The sequence below is a fragment of the Nothoprocta perdicaria genome, unplaced genomic scaffold, assembly GCF_003342845.1.
Source record: "Nothoprocta perdicaria isolate Ctin4 unplaced genomic scaffold, notPer1 scaffold_15, whole genome shotgun sequence".
NCBI lineage: Eukaryota > Metazoa > Chordata > Aves > Tinamiformes > Tinamidae > Nothoprocta > Nothoprocta perdicaria.
Window position 1 is genome coordinate 2,797,054 of NW_020454649.1, and position 20,684 is coordinate 2,817,737.

Below are 20,684 nucleotides of genomic sequence, written 5' to 3' on the forward strand. Positions count from 1 at the left end.
GAGAACTTGTTATTTCTTGAGAGGTGCTTTTCCTCGAGCAAAGTCAAGTCCACCAGCACCAGCACCCTCGGCATGCTCATGCCACTGAGACGGAAGCGAGCGCAAAGCGAATGTATGAACCCCATGGTATCAATACATTCCTCAAATACTTAGCCAGAGAAAGGCACTAGGGGCCATTCCCAGAAACACATCATCCATAGGGAAAAGTTGACAAAAAGCTCTAGAGATCTTGGTAAGACTTTGAGATCCACTAAGGTTAATGAATTCCACACAGGCCAGCAGGAGAGAGAGTAGGTAGCCTCAAAGAGCCTTCAGAACATCCCRTTTGGAGTCTTGATATAAAAATGCATACAAAAGGTGTAAGAAAGGTCCACACTAGACAGAAAAGACACCCAGAAACAAGCAGTCCCATTAGTTCAGCCTTCTTCTCTACCAACAATGATATSAAGCCAATGCTACCAAAGACCTCAGAACACTGGCCATTCCCCTTGAAAGACACATGCACTCCGCTAAACAGATGTTCTCAGCAAAATCCACACCAGAAATATTTTTGTTAGGCGTAGGCACGTYATGGAAAGAAAGACAGACCTCTACTTTTCTTATATCCCTCCTCCTGCACAGAATTTTTTCATAACATTACATTTCAAGTAGTATGCTCCATAGGTTTGTCACAGATGTTTAAGGATGGAAATAGCTTTTCACTTAGAGAAGTGAAAAGAAACAACACCCATTTCTTCCATTGTGCTAGGCAAGCTAAACAGGTATCTGCATGCAAACAGATTTTACTGTGCCACATGTACACAGGTTGGAAGATCCCTGCAGAAAGGATTTGTTACTTGGGAGACAACCTCCTGCYTAGGAAGCCCACAAAACTACTGTACACAGAACCAGGACATCAATTCCAACAGCAGTAGAAGTTCCTTTTAAGAATTGGAACCCACAAGATCTAAATAAGCAATTTTCCCCAAAGCATGGCAGGACTTTCTGAAGCAACGGCAGATCACAAGAGTCATCACTCTTTCCTCAATACGGGTGTGGGCAAAGGAGGATAAAAGTCAGGTAGAGCAAAGGGAAAAAATAGGAGGAAAAACATAAAGGGAATTCCTTACTAGTACTTGRAGAATACTCTTTCTTGGCCACAGTCACATCCCGGTCTGGAAACACTGTTGAGTAAAATGTCTCCTCTGAAGAGTCTTCGTCATCTGAACCATTGCCACTTGAAGTCACATCTGCTGTGGTGATGTTAAATTGGCAATGAAGCCCTAACCTGCAAGGCTGCCATTTGACAGCACCTACACTTTCCTCTTTCCCCTGCAATGCCTGTAGCCAAAGTCACACACAAAATGTGATCCTTGCTTGCCACTACTCCATTTCTCCTCTGGTTCTTCTGTCCCATAAAGGATTCACCACAATGCCACAGCCCTGTTACCTACCCCAAGGTACCTGTTATCTATATTTCAATGCCCAAAACACAGCTCAGCATTTACTAAACCCTTCTCCCTTATAGCTGAGCTATGGAAAAAGCAATTAAGGTCAATTGCATACTCCTAAATGACAGGGAAGATCTAGGATCACATGTCTATTTTTAGAATGAAAAGAAAACTTTTGAAATCTCTCTTTTTTTTTTCTCCTCACAGCTTTCATTATTATGGGATATTGAATACTATTGCCAATAAAAATGTACACATTTCTTCTTTAAGAGAAAAGAACAAAAAAAATCAGACACATGTCCTGCTACTACTTTTTTTCCCCCTCAAATCTTCCTCCCTGATTTAAGCTAAGCAAATAAAAAGGTAAGTKGTTTATAAAATGCTGCTCATTTATTTTCCACTTTATAGCCCATACAGCATGTTTTCTCTGCCCCCTTAAAGAGAGGAAAGACGTTTTGAATCCTTGTCACAGGTGGGATCTACATGACTGATACAGAAGTTCTTTTTGCTTTCTCCATTGGTGGAGAACCTCCTCAGGAGGTGTGTCATTGCCAGGCTAAATGAGGGGCTCCATGTCTATCAAATGTGAAATGTGTAGTGAGCGAGAGATTCTAATCCCCATCAAACAAATCAAAACAAAAAGCAGCAGCAAATACCACACAGCCAAGGCCCCCTCCACTTAGAGCTTCTGAAACTTGCTGCTTTCCTGCACCAAGGARACTCTGCCCCGAAACAAAACACCCCTCTTAGCACGACGTTCTTTACCCCTTGCTGCTTGCGTTGGTTCTTGTGCCTTGTCTCTGGGGTTTGACCACCACCACTGGTGCAAGAAGGGATTCCACGGAGCCTGGGTGGTGGCTTTCTCCAGGTCATCACGATGAGGCTCCCGAGCTGTTAGGACATGGTTTGTTCAACCGAGAACTTGTTATTTCTTGAGAGGTGCTTTTCCTCGAGCAAAGTCAAGTCCACCAGCACCGGCACCCTCAGCATGCTCATGCCACTGAGACGGAAGCGAGCGCAAAGCGAATGTATGAACCCCATGGTATCAATACATTCCTCAAAGAACATAAAAACCCAATGGTTTTAGTGTTCATCAAGTTTGAAACACCTTACTGAAGTATAAGACTGTGTTATCAGCTCYGAAAGTCCAGCAAAGTCAATGATTTCTGCAGAGATTTTATAGCTGCGAAAGATAGAATGTGAAATATGAAATATCCCCCACTGTTTTCTAAATACAGCACACAAGTCTAACAGAAGCATGCACACCATAGAAAATGAAATCCCTCAGGCAAGCCACCTTAACCGCTCTCTCTGCTAAGAACCTTATGAAGCACTGAAACTAAAAAGCAGAGCTTGCAACAAGAGCCGTGTCACAAGTCATTCRCCGAAAGACAGGCAAAATCTCCTTCAAAATGTCTTCCTGCAAATATTTGTATTCTGAACAATTCTTCACAAGCAATATTTTTATCAGCATTTAAAACTATATTCTATATTTTGAAGAGGAAGAGAGATATGGACTTTTTCTTAATTCAGTAGAATAGTCTTCAAAACTTCATTCAGAAAAAAAAAGTCTTCAAGATTGACTTCTACAACACTTCTTTCTTTAATCATTTTTGTGTAATACATTAAAGCATTAGAAAGTGCAAAAGAAACCAAAGTTCAAAAAACTRAACAAGACAAATAGACCTTCTTCACTTTGCAGTACTTATTTTTTCTTACCTGTAAACTGCAAGGTGCATCGTATTAAACACAGAACTGCATTTTTTTCTAAGAGTGGTCACTTTGGCAGCAAAGCCCAGCAAATCTTGATTCTATGAAAACCAGCCTGACTAAAAAAGCGTATTATCATCCAATGGTCACCTATTATTCCTTAAATTTAGTACTACTCCTACTCTTTATTACTCAGAAATAGAGGGTTACAGTGGTCAATGTCCAAAATTAGATCAAAATTAGTCAAAATTATTTCAAAAATAGAATGATGGATAATGTGTTAAAAAAAAAGAAARTTCTTAGGAATATTGAAATACATATTTTTGACATATAGATATGCTCTGGTTGAGTATCACTATGACCAGCAGAAGAGACTTAATAAATGTCATCATTTGTGCATACACACACATATACTATTCCTATTTTATAGATATGTAATTACACATATTTCATTAAAAATCCCATGGATTCTTCTACCAAAGTTTAAGTCTTTATTAAAAAAAGAATGTAAGATTTTTCACAAATACTTCCTGGAGTTTGACTAATGAGAAGGTTTATTATTGAATGCACATGCAACATATAGTTTGAAAGGGTAACCCACTGGACTATCTAACATTGTGTTATTTCCTTTAGATTTCTTTTCTGTGTCTCTCGTATTGAAGAAGACTAGATAACACATGATGAGCACTAAACTCAAATATGACKGGTGTATCTTACTGGTAATGCAGTGCCTATCTGATATTACCTTTCCCTATACGTAGAAACATAATAGGAATATATCTATGATTCCACTTTGAAGAGTGGAATTTTTTAAAAGTTTGGAGTTTTTTTTTCTATTTATCTGTTGTAGTTGCTGTGCACTAGATAGCAGATATAAATATGGGAGTTTTGCCACTCAGCATAGCTTTTTAAGGGCAAGTGGAAAAAGCAGCTTGTAGTTAAACACCGTTAACTATTTGAGACTATGTTGAAACCTCTTCAAGCCCAGAATTTTCTTGTACCTCTTGCTACCAACAAAGTTCATTTTTTTGCAGTGCATAAGTAGGCTGGCAATTGGACCTGCCACTTAAAGCACAGCAAAGCCATGATYACGACATGGAATTATCTACCTTCACAACTGTAAACCAATCAGAATGACAAACAGATGTATRCTCAACAAAACTGATCAAAATGTCCTTCCTATTTCTGAAAGCAATAAAAATCATAATTTCAAATGATAGCTGGTTGCATTAATTTGCGATGTCTCATAGAATAAATAGATGTGATAAAAAGGCAATGGGAAACAGAATAAGTAAAACGACAATACTTTCTTAAATCCTGTATAAACATTAAAATAACAATAAATGTTTTGGCTCCCCTCGTCCCTTGAATAAGTGACTCTCACTAGACAGTAAAGTTTATTTCTGATTCAGCCACTCCAGAAAGCAATGTCCTTCCATGTTTTTGCAATGTTGGAGATAATATRTATCTCCCCACTTACCAGAATGCCCTGCTGGAAGAAAAAAGCAGCTGTAACACCATATATATATTTGAGTTAGTTATAATAATACATAAACCTTACTAGTACTTGCAGGCTGCTCTCCATCTCCTTTTTCAGGGAAATCATCAGCTATGGGCACTGAAGGCATGTCAGATGATATTGTAGGAAATTCATAATCTGTATGAAAGTGGATAAATTGTTAGTATTTCATTAGCTGAGCTGCAACTCAKTATACTCACAACTACTTTTATGCTATATTGCAAGTCCCTATTTCTGCATTTATTGGTCCAATTGAAGAGAAAGAGCMAGGACAGGTTCTTCATACAAGTACAGTCCCAATTACCCTTGCTTTACTAACAGAGTATATTTATCACAAAATTAGATTATTTTAAGAAAATTATATTTTACAGTGATAATGAAAATTCTGACAACAGTTTGTTCAGGTGATACAAGCTCTCACTGCCAGTGTGCATCATTTGGACATGGAATCCAAAGCACTGAATGAAGCTATTTGTACTTTTTTTTGTTGTTGTTGGTTTTTAAGCCATGCATGTAAAGAGAGGTAACAAGAATTCTCATTGCAAGCAATTAAAGTGCATGACGTATACTTTGGGGAATGGCTCTTGCACTAATTCCTCAGGAGGAAAATACTAGCATTTGTCTGTCATGCTGTTCATTACACTGGAAAAAAACAACAAGCATAAAGTGCCTGCAATCACCAGCAGTGACAAGTCATTTTATATTCTTAATGATTTGGCTCAAAGAAAGGTTATAAATTTCAATAGTTATGCAGCAGCTTACAATAATGTAAACTACTAGTATGTTTCACTTTTATGTGACTAATGAATGATTTGATAAAAAGCCTGTGTTCAGAGATCAACAAAGTAAACTACATTTAGAAAATGACCTAAAAGCAAACTAAAAGATAAAAAAGAAAAAAGTCACCTCCACAAGAAAGGAAAATATAGGCAAGATATTCTAATACCGCACTTGGTTACACCCTCCAAAATGCCCTAGGAAAGACTATGGAATTTGTATTTGGTGGGGCTTCATGGGAGTTGAATTGGGATTTTTACCTGGGGGGAAGAACCTATTAATAATATTTTTGTTTGGCATTTTAACTTCTATCTTCTGTAGTATGCTGAAGTAAGAATATATTCTAAAAAACCCCACTGCACTTGTACAGAGAAAAAAATTACTTGTACTGAAAACTACTCTTTATTTCTTAAATTCAAGTCTTACATTCATTCTATTAGAAAACAAATAAAATCCTTATCTCTAGGATCTGCCTCCCTAACCTGTGTCCTTTACTAGACTTGTTTTTGATCTTTCTAGTGAAATCAATATCAGTATTTTAAGAACAAGAGTAATTGCTTAGAACTAATTATTATCATCATCCTGGGAAGGTGTATGTGAGAATCTATGCTGATATCAGTTGCTATGTACTCTCAGGTAAACGAAAATAGTCCCTAGATATTTAGATATTACTCTCAGGTAAACAAAAATAGTCCCTAGATATTTGGAATGCTTCTGTTTTCCAGACCTGCAGTCTTTCCCTTTACTACACAGAGCTACAGTTCAGAGACCCTAGTTCTCATAGCCTCATGAGATCATTTCGCTAGCAACATAATTCCCCACTGAGTTATTTTAAAGAGGATACAGTGCAAACTGCTAGTCTTACCAGTATTTGTTGGAAAAAATTCCTTTTCGCCCCCTCCAGAAGAATGATCTAGCAACTGTGAGACTGGAGTGGTATGTTCAAGATACGAAGTACTAGAGGATCTTCTGATGCTGGTATCCATTACAGTTGTGTCGTGTGTTGAACCACTACCTACATTTTCGTCATCTACACCTGAGGTTGAGGAATCTCCACTATGACGGGTGCCATCCGCGTTATAACGTGAGCCGTCTTCATTATCAATGACTGTTGGAAGGAGAAATTAAACATCTGTTAATATCTAGGAGCTACATAGATATATTTCACTGTGATAGATGCCTTAAGCATTATAATAAATAAAAGTAATGAGAAATAGCTGTGAATTAATTTAGARCAGGGACAAGTCATTCATTATGAGAGTCTTCTTTCACTTCCAGTTACTCTGCTAATTGGCAACTTAAGCAGGATGGAGCAGAGCTGTCATATTAAGCAAAATCGTATAGGTCAAAGACAGGTCAGAAGCCCAAAGTTTTGTCAAACTATATATACTATATAGGTACTACTATMTATAGGTATTTGACATATATACATACATATATACATATACATATATATAAAATCTTTGTTAGTAGTAGCTCGAGGCAAACTAAGTTCCAAGGGAAGATGAGTGATTAATTGCTTTACTTGGAGCACAACATCCCTGTTTTTCTTATATTTGGCTTGATTTTTAAAAATAATAAATAATATTCACACATTTTTATATAATTAAACAAAACCAAAAATCAGATCCTGAGAAAGAAACAAATGGTAGGTCTTTCTAATCAATACAATACCTATTTTGCTGCGATCACTGAGCATAGAGGTGTTTAGCTTTTCAATTGGCTCACATGTCTTATCTCTAGTTTCTGAAAAGGAAGTGAAATAGAAAATATTAATATCRGGAAACTTATTTTAAAATAAACATTTATAAAACCATATTAAGTAGCTTCAAAGATTTATTGGTATGACCTGTCTACAAAATATTCATGATATACTCCCAAATTACATTGTCTTTCCAAGCATTAGAACTTCTGGCTACTATTGGAGACGATAGTGTTTGGTTTGATCCCAAACCAGAAGGCAGTTCAGAAAACTTCCCAGAAAACTTGCAGAATTTACATAATAACAAAATAATATCTTAACAAGTGAACAATAAAAAAAAAAATCCAAATCTTTTGCTACCTACGTCTCCTTTATGCTGTTCCCTTGATGGGACACTCCAATATTGCTCTGCTGGCTAACTAGATTTTTCCTTTATATAATTGTTCCAGAAAGTCAACACCAGTTAAAAAAAGCTTTAATAATTCATTTTTGCTGCAGAGAGCCCCAGTGCCAGAGCAGCAGTGGCAGCTTGACACCCTTCCAGCTGTGGGAACCCCCTGTCCTTGGTTGCGGTCTGCTGCAGAGGACACCTTCCCGATCGGTAAGTTCTGCTTGCTCTGGTTTGGTTCTATCGTGTGTGTCATCTGTTCAGGAAGGAAATAGGACTCAGAAGGGGCTAAAAGCTCCAGTGGGAACCGATGCCCCTGCACCCAAGGGAATAGGCACCTCTGCGTGACAGATTTACTGCCTGCCTCAAACCGTCTATGAATTGTTTTTGACTGAGTTCTCTGGCGTAGATCAACAGCTCAGTAACACTATGATTTCTCATGATATGTCCACTGTGAATAAAATTCAGAAGTACCAGAACCATTCAAATATTCATTGAATTTTGCCTTGAGCTTTCTGTAGGATTTGTTTTTTCCCCACTGTGAATGCAATAATCTGCTGAAATCCAAGACACCAGAAGTTAGTATAGTTTTTACCTTCAAATACTGTGTTTACCATCTGCCACAACTTTACTTACAGCTTGCTAATAATTTAGCAAGATATTTCCAAACTCAAAAAATTCTGCTTCGGAGCTRCATCACTATGTAACTGCCTAATGTCTGAACGTAGGTTTGGAGGAGACATCACAGACAGTGAAAATGAAAGCCAAGATCCTTGTAGGCTCCGAAGCTTCATAGATTTGTACAAATCTTTATTAGTTATAGAAGTTAGCTTTGTGTATGAACAGAAGAACTGAATGCCATTACTTGCAACAGTTACATCCTTTAGATTCATGGCTGTGGTATCTCACTATTCAAATTACACAGCTCCAAAGCTACTAGGTCCCAAACTAAGAGTATATACCCCCAAACACGCTAACAATAAAGCAGGTCAAACTTGTTGCTGGCATTATAGATATTGGCAAAACATATTTATTTTCAGTTGCAACATAGATGAAATTTTAATATAGAAGCCTTTGTTCCAGTATCCTAATTAGATCACTCATATTACTATTAATTAATTTATATCTAAAATACACCATAAAAACATATACATACCTGTTGCATTGTAACAATATGCATCATAAAGACCAGTTGTGTTTGCTGAAAGTTTGTAAATGCCAGTATGATTTGCTGCACAAAGATGATAGGGATTGATTCGTGGGATAACAATATGCCCCAATATAAAACCGTACCTGTGAACACAGGAAAACACACTGTATTATATATTATAGTAGATGAGACAAGTATTCGAGATATCTCAAACATGAAGAAGCTATGAAAAAGCTTTTCATCTTACTTGCACATTTAAAAAATGTCCATGAATTATGCATAATTTTGTATGTGAACTTTGCTCCTCTTTCACATATAGCTAGTCTCCAACTGCTCAACACTATTTTCCATGTAATTTCTAGAGCTAAACCTATTTTAATTAAGTATTTTATTAGCTAAGATGACAGGTTCCAGATCAAGGCAGTGAAAGTAAGGGGTTGCAAGGCTAAATGCACGCCTTATTCAGTAGAAAGTTGCATTACCTGACACTAAAGAAAGGTTTCTTTCTTCTTCAGGCAGTCACATTTTCATTACCTTAAGCATAACACATTGCTAAGTGTTATTTCACAGAGAGATATTTGGGGATCAGTTTACAGAACAAATTTAGAGAACGATTGCAAATGTTCAGATATAAATGTTCAGATATAATTCCATCTATGAATTCTTACCATTTATTTTCTTACCATTACTGCCATGGTGTACAGAGTTTACACATTGCAGTGAGGATTGAAGTTCACAGCGCTACTTTATGCACAATGTATTAATACTATTTGGCAACTCTGGAGCATCTGATTAATTCCAATGTATTTAGCTGGGAGGGGTGATACAATGGTAACAAGAACTAGGGTTTGGCTGGTTTTTGTTTTGCTTTTTAAGATGTACAATTAACAGGGAGGAGTAAATTTCATAGCTTTGCAAGTTTTTTTTTTTTTTTTTTAAATCCTTGAACCCTATTCCAGTTACATTTTTTTTTTTTTTTTTTTAAATCCTTGAACCCTATTCCAGTTACATGTCTACCATGCAGATACTTGCATTTCTAAGTCTCTCTTGGAGGTGGAATAATATATTGCATTATTGACATTTCCAGCTGAGCCTATGATTTTGACACTGTATAATCTATTAATCACTCACTTGTATTGCAGTCAGTTGATTAATCTCATTCACCCTCTCCATCCCAAATGCATTTTGAGTATTATATACAGTGTATTTTCTCTCTTACTCAAGCTTGGGCTAACTGACAAGGACTTCTTACACATGATCATCAGAAGTAGACAGTGGGAGGATGGAGGGGAGGAAGGAACTCTTTCTATATATCCTATATACCCATTTCAGCCCTCTGCTAAGCTATAAAGAGAATTGTATTGCTAATGACAAACTGCAGCTCCTCACTGTGAACTATATTTCCTTCTACTCCTTCTTCAATTATTCTTCCATTTTAACTTCAGGAAAGACTTTCCACATTGCAGAATTCTCRTAACTGCCAAACACTAGAAATTCCTACCATTAAGCGCTTAGTCAGGATTCAGTCTCCACATCTAGTGGGCAATTCAGAAGGCTCGGTACGTTCATATGCCAACGTCAGGGAAATGATTTGCATACTTGGTCATTCAGGAATTTTCCTTCACTGTGCAGAATTGCCTCTAGTCTTTACTTGGCAGTATTTTAAACAATGCTAGCACTTCTCAAGAAAGATTCTTCCACAACACTCATCACCAGGGTGTTTCTGTTCATTGTACCCTAATTTATGGTGCAAGTAATATAGTGCAAGAAATGGCATGGTTGAAAATGAATGTGCCATAGGCTGTCATCAATAACAGTGCTTGGCATTTACACACATTAAACATTATCTTCAAAGCACTGCATGCATCTTTCCACAGTATCCAAACAAGCTGCTTAATACAGCTATTAATTTGAGAGAAGCTTTTATTCAGTTCTCAGGAGTTTGCAAACCAATGGGAAAGAACATTCATGCATTTATTAATAAAATACCACTGACTAAATTGATATTTACTCTCACCATCATGTGAAACAGTTGCAAGAAGTATTGATATTAGGACTACTCTCAATTGAAAGCAAATTCAATAATGAAAGCTTCAATTTTGGAGAAATATCTACTGAACTTCTCTACTTCAGTGAATTAAAAGACCAATTCCACTTTCCCCAGATTTGCTTTTTATCTTAGCTTTTAATACAGTTGAAGATCTACTGAAATKTATTCACCTCAGAAGTATTTCATCAATATGAATCTTTCTTACTAGATTAAAAAAAAAAACCTTCATGTTTATAGCTTCTGAATGCAGCCTCTCTTCTACACCTAAATGTTTAGGATGACTTCCATAATATATCATTTTGCATAGCAAGATCTCGTTCTCATCTAGTCTGACTTAGTTATGGACCATAGAACTCTCCCAGATTGACTCCTGTTTGAACTAGAGTATATTCTTTGGAAAAAATATTCAATCCCAAAAAAATTTGATGTGGAAAAGAATCTACTATAACACTTATAAGTTGTTTCAACCAATAATTATCTTTGCACTTTCTATTGCACTGTCTTTGCATATTTTATTGCACTAGTTCTTGCTTAATTTTGAGTCCTCAACTGTCTATTCTCAACTTCCAGTCAATTGATCCCATTATATTTTGCTACAATGAAGAGTTCATATTCTCCACGTTAGTTTCCACATAAGTCATAAATTACAGAGGGTGACTAAATCAGTTGACAAAAGGATTTTGTAAGTTTTATTATTTTTATGAATCTTTTCTGAAACTTCCCCATTCATATATTATAGGGATGCATTAATACTTTGGCCATTATTTCACTGCAAAACAGGCAGCTCATTTCTCACAGTTTCATTTGCTCCTTTTTATTATTGATTGATAGGAGGGAATTCCCTATCCTGTAGGTACAATCTGCAGTCTTTGACCCTACATTAAGTCATTAAAAAGTTATGCATACTTTGCATCTACTTGTCACTATGAATTAGTCAGTGATATAGTATGATTTTACTTCTACCTTATTAATTTATTATACTATCAGTTGCTGTCTTTCAACATTATCTGCAAGCAATAGACCTTCTACAGAATAATTGATAAAAAAATWACAGGCAGTCAAGGATCTATTTATTACTATTCCAAGCGCAAACAAATATGCAGAAAGATTCCTTACTTATCACCTAAATAATGTAACTGAAGAATGATATGGCCATTTAATTAATAACTGTATGAAAACAACTATAATTAGTACACTATAGTATGCATGGACGGACCTATCATTATATATTATATTTTCTACAAATTTCGAATTACCTGCAAGTTTCAAATCCAAGTTGATGAGCTCTTCTCATCTGCTCTAGCGTTGGCAAGGTGCTATTCAGAGCTTTGCAGAGTTCAACTGCTTCACTTCGTGTCATGCTGTAGCGACCATCTTTTTCAACATGAAAAACTCCTGCATATCTGCAGCTTACATTGACTTCTGTTATTTAAAAAAAAAATGAGAAAATAAAAATAAAAATAAATGATTACAAAGGATTGGCCTTAATGGTTCACTGAAGACCTAGCAATGATTTATTTCCAAGTTTAGTGTTTTTAAAGCAAGACAGCAACAAGTATCAGGTTCATTCAGAAAGAGAGCTAGCACTTCAAAGTGCCYTCTCCATAACATTTGGGCTCAGACACAATATCTCTTCAGCCTTCCCCAAAAAAGCAACACTATACGTTTTGAACTTTCCGCCACTTTTAACATATCATCAACAAAAACAGTGAAGAAGATATAAATATGTTGTGCAAGTCTTTAAAGCCACATTACTGAAAAGCTAACTGAATATTCAAATACATTTTAAAACAAAGTATTTCATTCATAACAATACTTTAAAGATTAAATGTCTATATAACCAGAGCTTTTATGATTATAAGGCTCCTTAATTACTACATTGTGATCTTTTCACAATTTTGACCTTTTAATTGAATATACATGCCAACGTACCATTTCAGAACAGGAATGTGTCCTGTTATTAGACAAAAGCAGAATACTCRCCTTACTCTGGTCTTGCATAAGCTACCTGGTACAAAAACTAAGAGAGCTGAATAAATGTCGCATACTAGAATCACATTATAGTGCTAAATACTGCTTGAGAGATTTGCTTCAAGCCCTTCTCACTCAGCCATTGAATATGCATTGTATAAGAAGACACATGAATGAACTACCTACTTCCTGTGCTCTACAGTACACTGTATTTCACTCCATTTTGAAAGGCTTTCTCTTGCTGCACTCTGAATTCACTTTCACACATCTCACTGCTCACCACTGTCTGAATTTTGACACATACTGCAATAGACTTCTATAATGTCAAAGGATGTCTTAGGGGGATTTTATTGTAACAGCACTGTAAAAGTTGACCTGTGGAAGCACTTTTAAATAGCAAACAATATGAGGATAAAAATAATGAAGTTAAAAAAAAAAAAAAAAAAACAAGAACAAAAACTTGGAGTCTGTTATATTGCAGCTTCAATGAAGTCTCGACCAGGATTGCACAACTTATTTTCTGTCCTTCAGCCTGGGAACCCTAAACCAGTTGTGCATGCAAAGCCTGCGGTAGGGGAGCGCCTCGTACCCTTCAGTGTAGACATGGAATAAAGGGTTAAAGCCTGGGGGAGATCACACTCCATTCAGCTTTATGTTGGGAAGATACTGCCTATGCAGCACAGCAGGTACAGTGGGTAAGACGGTGTAATCAGGGAAAAATCTGTGCCTGAGTAAAACAAGGGGAAAACGCACATCTCCTTACTGTCTTTTTCTTTTTTTCTTTTTTTTTTTTTTTTAAATACAGGAACAACTAAGAAACAGTTAATAATAACGTGAGCACAGAAAATGAGGAAAGACTCGAGCCACTTCAAAGCAATGCGAATTACCTTTGCTTCGCCCCACCTTTCCCTCTAGAGAAAAACACGCTTGCAACTCCAGACTAGAATGACAAGTGCAAAGCACACTTCGAGTAGTTGTTATTCATAGTGAAGAGAGGAGCATGACTCATTTATCTTGATATAAGTTCCACGTGCAAGAACGGGAAACATAGACAAATCAGATCCAAATATTTTATTGGGGTGTCTAGTCCATCGAGACCAAAAATGACAAGTAATAACTGCTTTCCTACAAGACCTGGAATGCGGTTCATGAACATTCACATTGACACATTGCATATGAATAGAAAGCAAGCTTTCTCCACATCATTTTGCTTGAATCAATGTTCTGCTATAGGATAAACGTCAAAGCAAATGATAGTAATCAGGGTATGCATTCCTCCTCCAACTGCTTTTGTTCACTGGCAAACTGAGGTTATTGTATCTACAGTGTATCTGCTCAACGCTCCTATATATTCACCACGATTGTAAACTGCAAAGAATGTTTCCTTCCATGGGTAACAGGARACAACCAAGCAGATAAAATAACAAATTAGAACCAGACCACATGGTATGCAACAACACAGACAATATTTGTAGGATAGGTCTAATAGTGCTAAGGAATATTTATCCAAATGACCAAAATCAGTCTTAAGCAATTCTTACCACAGATAATAGAACTAATTCTTATGCCTACTTGYATTACATTTCTATAAAAAGTATACCCAAAATTTCTATTTTTCTGACAAAAACATTTAATTTTGATAAGACTGATTTACACTGCTTTAGCTGCTTATAAGTTTTGTGGATTGCAGTTCCTAATAGCCTTGTGAACAACTGTTATCAAAATACCAGAAGGCTGCTAAAAAAAAAAAAAAAAAAAAACTAAAAAAAAAAAAAAAAAAAGGCAAAACTATCTCAAAATGCCTTTATTGTGACACAGCTGCTTTCTTCCAGGAAAGACCATCCTATCAAAATTTCTCTGATGACAGTCACATTGCAAGAGGCTTTAAATAAGGAGCCTGTACACGATACAGAAAAAAAGAGCATGCTAAGAAATACACTTTTATTTCCTGAAGAACTTAATATCTAGAAATAAGATTAAGCTGTGGTCTGAARAGCAATGCCAGCCTCCACAAGTGCTTGCACCCACACTTCAGAAATAGCTGTAGTACCTGCACAAGTGCAAGACACAGATTTTTCCATGATTGGCCTGGGGCTAGTTGAAGGAGCAGTGATGTTCTGCCCTGCCCATCTCACTGAATAGCACAACATGATCRAAAAAGCATTGAAATGTCCCTACAAGCCATAAATGTAGTCACCAGATGCTCAGACCCCTCATTTGAGACCAGCAGGTGTCCTATTACAATGCAACTAAAAAGGGGTCCCACTACTTTGCTATGGATTGGAGTTTCCCTCCATTGTTTTGTTTTGGATTTGAATGGTCCAGATTCAAAGTCTAATCCTATTTTGGAAGTTAATTAGTCAGTAGCTGTATTAAGCATAAATGAGATAGGCAGGAAAAGGCTGTCTTTAATTTTCCCGTCTCATTTCTCTCCCCTGGACAATAAGAAAGGCCTAAACTATTTGGGAACCTAAAAGATGTGTTAGAGTAACTGAAAGTAACAAGTACAGTGATTCTGGAACCGGATTTGCTTAGAACATCAACATCTCTTCCAGTAACTTAAGTTCATTTCTGGAGGAATTTCATTGTGCAAGCAGGTGACATATCCACTTACCTTGAGTTGCAGTTTAATTTTGCAAATCATCCTAAATGCACTGAAATATTAAGTGAAGTTCACTAGATTGAGTCTGATTTAGCTGTCATCAGATCTCAGTTCATTTATGGTTTTAAAATACTATTTTACGTTCCAGTACCACCCAAAGAACCATTCGCAGCTGCAGTCGCATTTGTTAGGTAATTCCTTAAACTCCTTAAACACACTTATTTATACAAATAAACTTACTGGAGCTTCTTGTGGGCCACAGCAATGTGTGCACATATGCACATTTTCCCAGGAAAGGCTTAGCCTGGCCCCGCAGTGCACACACTGTGTGCTGGGACACTTCTGGAYGGAGCACACACGTGCCGACCATCTGCGCTGCGCACGCACACAGGGGCCAGAGCTCCCAGGAGCCTCTCTCGTGCAGGGCATTAAATCACATGCTTGTTCAGGAAACACCAGGGAGAAACACAGCAACCCTACGCAAAACAGGTTTTGCGGCTACCCAGTTGTTTAGCACTGCACCTAAAGTCACGTCAAGACAGTGTATTTGGTCTTTATTTTGATGGCACATTTGTCATCATTTTCACACCTACAATTAAAAGTGTGAAGGGCAATGTGAAAGAATGACTGCAGTAGGACCTAAAACTCACCTATGTTCTACAGTCTTTGAAAGTTTCCTGACCAAACATCTCTCCTGTGAAGGCAATAACAACTAGATTTCAGAAATGGCACAGTACAGCTGAAGTGTACATTGCCTAAAGCTATACAGCCAGTCACAAAATCTCAATTCAGAACTTCATAATTGAAGGTTCTGTATTTTAATCTCCAGACTATATGAACCTTAGTAACTGATTTAACGAAAAAGTTGCCAGTCATATCAATACAAAATCTGTTACAAATAAGCGACAGGGTCTAACCTAAATTAATATCTTTAATTTTTTCCTATGCATTGAGGACTGTCGCCTAACTTACAGATAAGGAAAAAACAGGATTGCAGATCCAAACAGAAGCAGACCTAAATCTAAACACTGATTCCACCTTTTCCAGCAGTGTAGGAAAATTCAAATCCATTACTTTTCCGTCAGCTTTTTCTACCAATGTTAACTCATCTGACTTCGACATAGTTACGTAAAAGACTTCTTTTTTTTTCCCCCCATTTCGACAGCCAGGGCAACGCACAACCATGCACTAAGCAACTTGCCTGACATTTCAAAGCGTCTGATTCTAAGTGGACTCACAGTGGAGTCAGAGTCAGCACCCAAACGTTTCCTGCCTTTCATAGCTGGCAGATTGCAGAGGTTGGCAGGGCCATGATGTTTCCTTGACATCCATGTGATGCACTATAGCTGAAAGGCAATATTGTTTAATAATAGTTAAAACAGCCAGAAAGTACTAACCATGCCTGAATTGTCATCATCCTTAATCTCATCCAGACCATGAGACTTTGGTGACTCAACCCAAAGCCATGGAAAGCCCTTAGGCCATCCTTCAGCATGATGTGCATGGAAGGCATTTACTTTCACACGGGCCACTTCCCTCCTTTCCGAGGATTACTGGCACTCTGTCTCTCTCCCAGGCCTTCTGCTTTCTGTCTTCCACAGGTGTTCAGAAAGCAGCTCCTTGTTCTTCTTTGGCAAGCTCTCCTCTGCTATCACCCTTCTTCCTATACCTAAACCTGTCTGTCACCACTGGCATCTTGTGAAGAGAATGTACACTCGATTCAGCGTCAAACCTTGCACCTATAGCTGTTAGGCTCTTACGTACTCAGCTTCAGGATCAGAGCTCTTCAGGCAAAATTGCTACTTCTCGTTCCACAGATGCTCTGCTCCCCAGACTCCAGAGTGATAGAATTAGCATAGACAGACTAAAGAGCACTGCACTTTCATGAAAGGATGACTAGCACTCAGATTATTAGCAGTAGAGACTTGTTAGAAGCTGTTGCAATAAGAACCCGGGTACAATCTCCCTTTCCCCGCTGGCTCTACCACCCTTACTCATAAAGASTACTGCTGACTCAGGCAAACTCTTCCCATTGGAGTCACTCTTCCATAAAGATTTTCAATCCACTYCATGAGCGTGTTAGGTATTGCCCTCTGCTTCTCGTTGTTTTCAAGATACAACACCTAGCGGTTTAATTTTCAAGGACAATACTGCCTTACATTCAAAATCACCTTATTTTAATAACTGCAAAGATACATCAAAGCAACCAAAGTGGAAGATTTTGCCCCACTTTGCAGAAAGCCTGTTGAAAGAGTACACAGACACAAGGTTGTTAACAGACTTCTTGGTAAAACCGCACCGTGCATTGCATGGAAACCAGGAAGTGTCAGTGTGTTGTTCTCGTGGGGATTTTCCTTTTTGGTTTGCGGTTCAAGATGATTGATAGGTAACCAGGATGTGATGAATGAGGCCTGAAAACAGGAACAGAACTAGGCTCTTGAAGGTGCAGATGTTTTTCATTCTCTGTTTGCTTTAATGTAATTTAGATTCTACTTCTCTCTAATACACTTAGAGCAAAACTCTTACAACAAAACAGATTTTAAGCCCCAGATAGATATGTATGGATAATATGCTTCCTCATAAACCTGACTTAGCATTGATATCTGGTTTTATAATATTATCACCTGTTTTAAAACATGTTAGTGATGAATGAGAGAAAAGTGACATTCTGGAACCAAATTCAACCCTATTTAAAAGATTCAAGATTCAAACCAGATTCAAACCTTATTTTAAAAGTGTCTGGCAACCCTTGCCAAATCTAGAAATTGGGCCACATGACTCCTAGCTTTCCCTGAGGTTTGGACATTTCAGGTCTTGGCTCTCCATTCTGCACTATCTCCAGTGGATATTTCTATTTTTCAAGAATTCTTAGAAAAATGACTTCATGGCTAAATAAGAATAGAAGAATATTTCTTGCAGAATTGAAGAAATAAGAGCATGTCACTCCTGAGTAGTGGAAATGCTCTCTGCATGAAAAATCTTCTGTGACATCATTCATGAAACATTTCAAAAGGCAAAACATTTTGTCAGCAGAAATACTAAGGCAGTGCAGTTACTGCCATTTTCACATCTAGAATAACTGGAATTAAAAAAATCATTAAAATAACACGCTATAATACACACCAATTTGGATAGCATTACTATTTCCTGAGTATTCCACCTTTTCTTTAGAGTATATTAATAAAACCATTCACTAGAGAAATTCAGAGCTCAGCCAACTGTAATAGGATACAGAGGCTTCCACCTTTATGTCAGAAGTTGGACTAAAGCCCAGGTCAGCAGTGACGAAAACCAACAGAKAGCTGTTAGCTCCGTTATGTAAAATGATTCATTAGTCCCAATCCCAGTAGTAGCCACGTGTCGACATCATTAGAGCACGCCTATCTGGGAATCCCTCAGGGCGGGATGGGGAAAGGAAGTCATACTGGGAAAATCTGAGTCTAAACTGGGATGACTACGTACTGATCAAAATTTAGAAATCAAATTCTACGGGCTCTGAGAGGGTTGAGCAAGCGTGTGTCTGTGAGTCTGTAGTCCTTCACCAATCTCAACAAAAAAGTCCCCGTGACCAAGCAATGTGTGCAGTGATTCAGTGCGTCTGGGGCRACGCTTTCCTTTCCTCTGATGATGATATTCTGGCTCTGTGAGTCACCGTTTTTGACAGAAAGCTGAGACTTTAACAAGCCTGGAAATCAGCCACCTACTCAATAAACAAAGGCCTCTTCAGATAATGGCTGGCACGCAGGGAAAGTCTTTACTTACAAATTATTGGGAGTTGTCAGATGAAATACTTTGATTGGGCCAGTGCCTAATTGTGAAAGCTAAAGTGATTTAAAGGAAATATGCTTCCATATTCAGTAGGAATAGCTCCTTTTTTTCTAGGTATTCCTTGTGGATACTTTCACAAAACAAAAACTTTGCTTTTCGGTTTGTAACTGCAAGGAGTGTCTGCTAAATAGGGACATTAAAAAAAAAAAACAAAGGTTAAATTAAAATGTTTAGGGAGTTGCAATAAAAGTAGATGGGTTTAAGGGACATAGTCCAGAATTTTCCCGTAAAAAGTTTTTATAGTTCAGATTTCATTTCAATTTGGCTTAGAATAATGTTTCCAAACTTTTAAAAATTGCATGGGAAAGAAAAATTCTAACTACATCCATGAAAAGATTGCTGATCAGCAACAACAATGACAGGAAAAAAAAATCATTTCAGAAGACCTGGCTTTTTAAAGACTCGCTAATACTAGACACACTCTAGTAGGAGGATATCTTATTTCTCCCATATGATGATACTTATTCCTTACATTTCTGTGCTAGCTTTAGATTCTCCATACCCTCTTTTCCTGTAAGTGCACACTGGAAAAAGGATGTGGAACAAAGTTCAAGTAGTTAAGTTTCTTATAAATTGTTTTTTTAAACAAATCTGTTCCCTGGCCACCAGAGTCATTGTCTCTGTATGTGTTTGCTAACAGGCAAAAATATTAGGCCTCAATCCAGAAGCTTCCTGACTACTCATTTATTTTTATTAAAAGGGYGAGAGGCACTGAATTAAGCATGCAAAGAGTCAGTAAAAATGCAAAGAGGTACAAGAAATGTGTTTCATTCCTCAGTAGTTGCCACAGGAAGGGAAAAAAAATCTGCTAATGCATCTTCTAAACATGCTTTATCTGCTTGGCAACTATTGCTCTGGTAAACATCCTGAGTGAGCCTATACACTGTCATCACTTCTAATAAACTTCCTCACTGCTGACATTAATATTATTCTCTTTGCAATAGCTTCCCCCAAAAGAGTTATGGGAGCTTTCAGGCTGCTTCAGAACATGGCACAGCTGGAAACCCTGCAGGCAGTGAAACCAGAGTCCTGCAATCAGACAGCTGTCAGTGTTGAGATGATGAAAACCCAGTCATCAGCCTCGATACCCGGACAGCTTCAGGCTGTGCAGTGAGTCGTCTTGACCCCAGCCCTGACTAACGGGGATTGCGAAGAGAATCCTTGGGGATCAGCTCATGCAATCCAGGTGAAGAAATGTACCTGGGATTAAAGGTGGTGAATAGTTGGAGCCTGATCTTYAATGGTTGACTGTGGAAGTAAATTATGAAGTCTTCTTGGGTGAAAGCAGGCAACACAACGTTGCTTAGTAGGTTCCCCTGCTATCTTACTGACCTGCTGAATATACCACAGAAAAGATTCATCTCTTTAACTCAGTTGAAGTTACAGCTCAGTTACAGCTAATCTCCTTAATAAAACCGACTTAAGATCTACTTTTAAAGCAGTTATAAGAGCAAAAAGCTATTATATTGTTATTTCATCATTCTCTGGCAACTTTTGCACTGAGGCTCTAGCTTTGTGAAGTCATGGGAAGCCTGAATAAATTCAAATAAAAAACAG

General features: G+C 37.5%; 1 protein-coding gene across 1 annotated transcript in view; it reads right to left on the minus strand.

Annotated features, from left to right (window-relative positions):
* Positions 1–20,684, minus strand: part of CD44 (CD44 molecule (Indian blood group)) — a 52,454-nt gene that overhangs the window by 20,636 nt on the left and 11,134 nt on the right. The window contains exons 2-8 of the mRNA XM_026034769.1: positions 11,983–12,148; positions 8,683–8,819; positions 7,111–7,182; positions 6,302–6,544; positions 4,702–4,797; positions 2,196–2,321; positions 1,110–1,232 (exon numbers count right to left, since the gene is read on the minus strand). Of these exons, the coding sequence (XP_025890554.1) occupies positions 1,110–1,232; positions 2,196–2,321; positions 4,702–4,797; positions 6,302–6,544; positions 7,111–7,182; positions 8,683–8,819; positions 11,983–12,148 (963 nt within the window). The remainder of the gene's footprint in view (positions 1–1,109; positions 1,233–2,195; positions 2,322–4,701; positions 4,798–6,301; positions 6,545–7,110; positions 7,183–8,682; positions 8,820–11,982; positions 12,149–20,684) is intronic.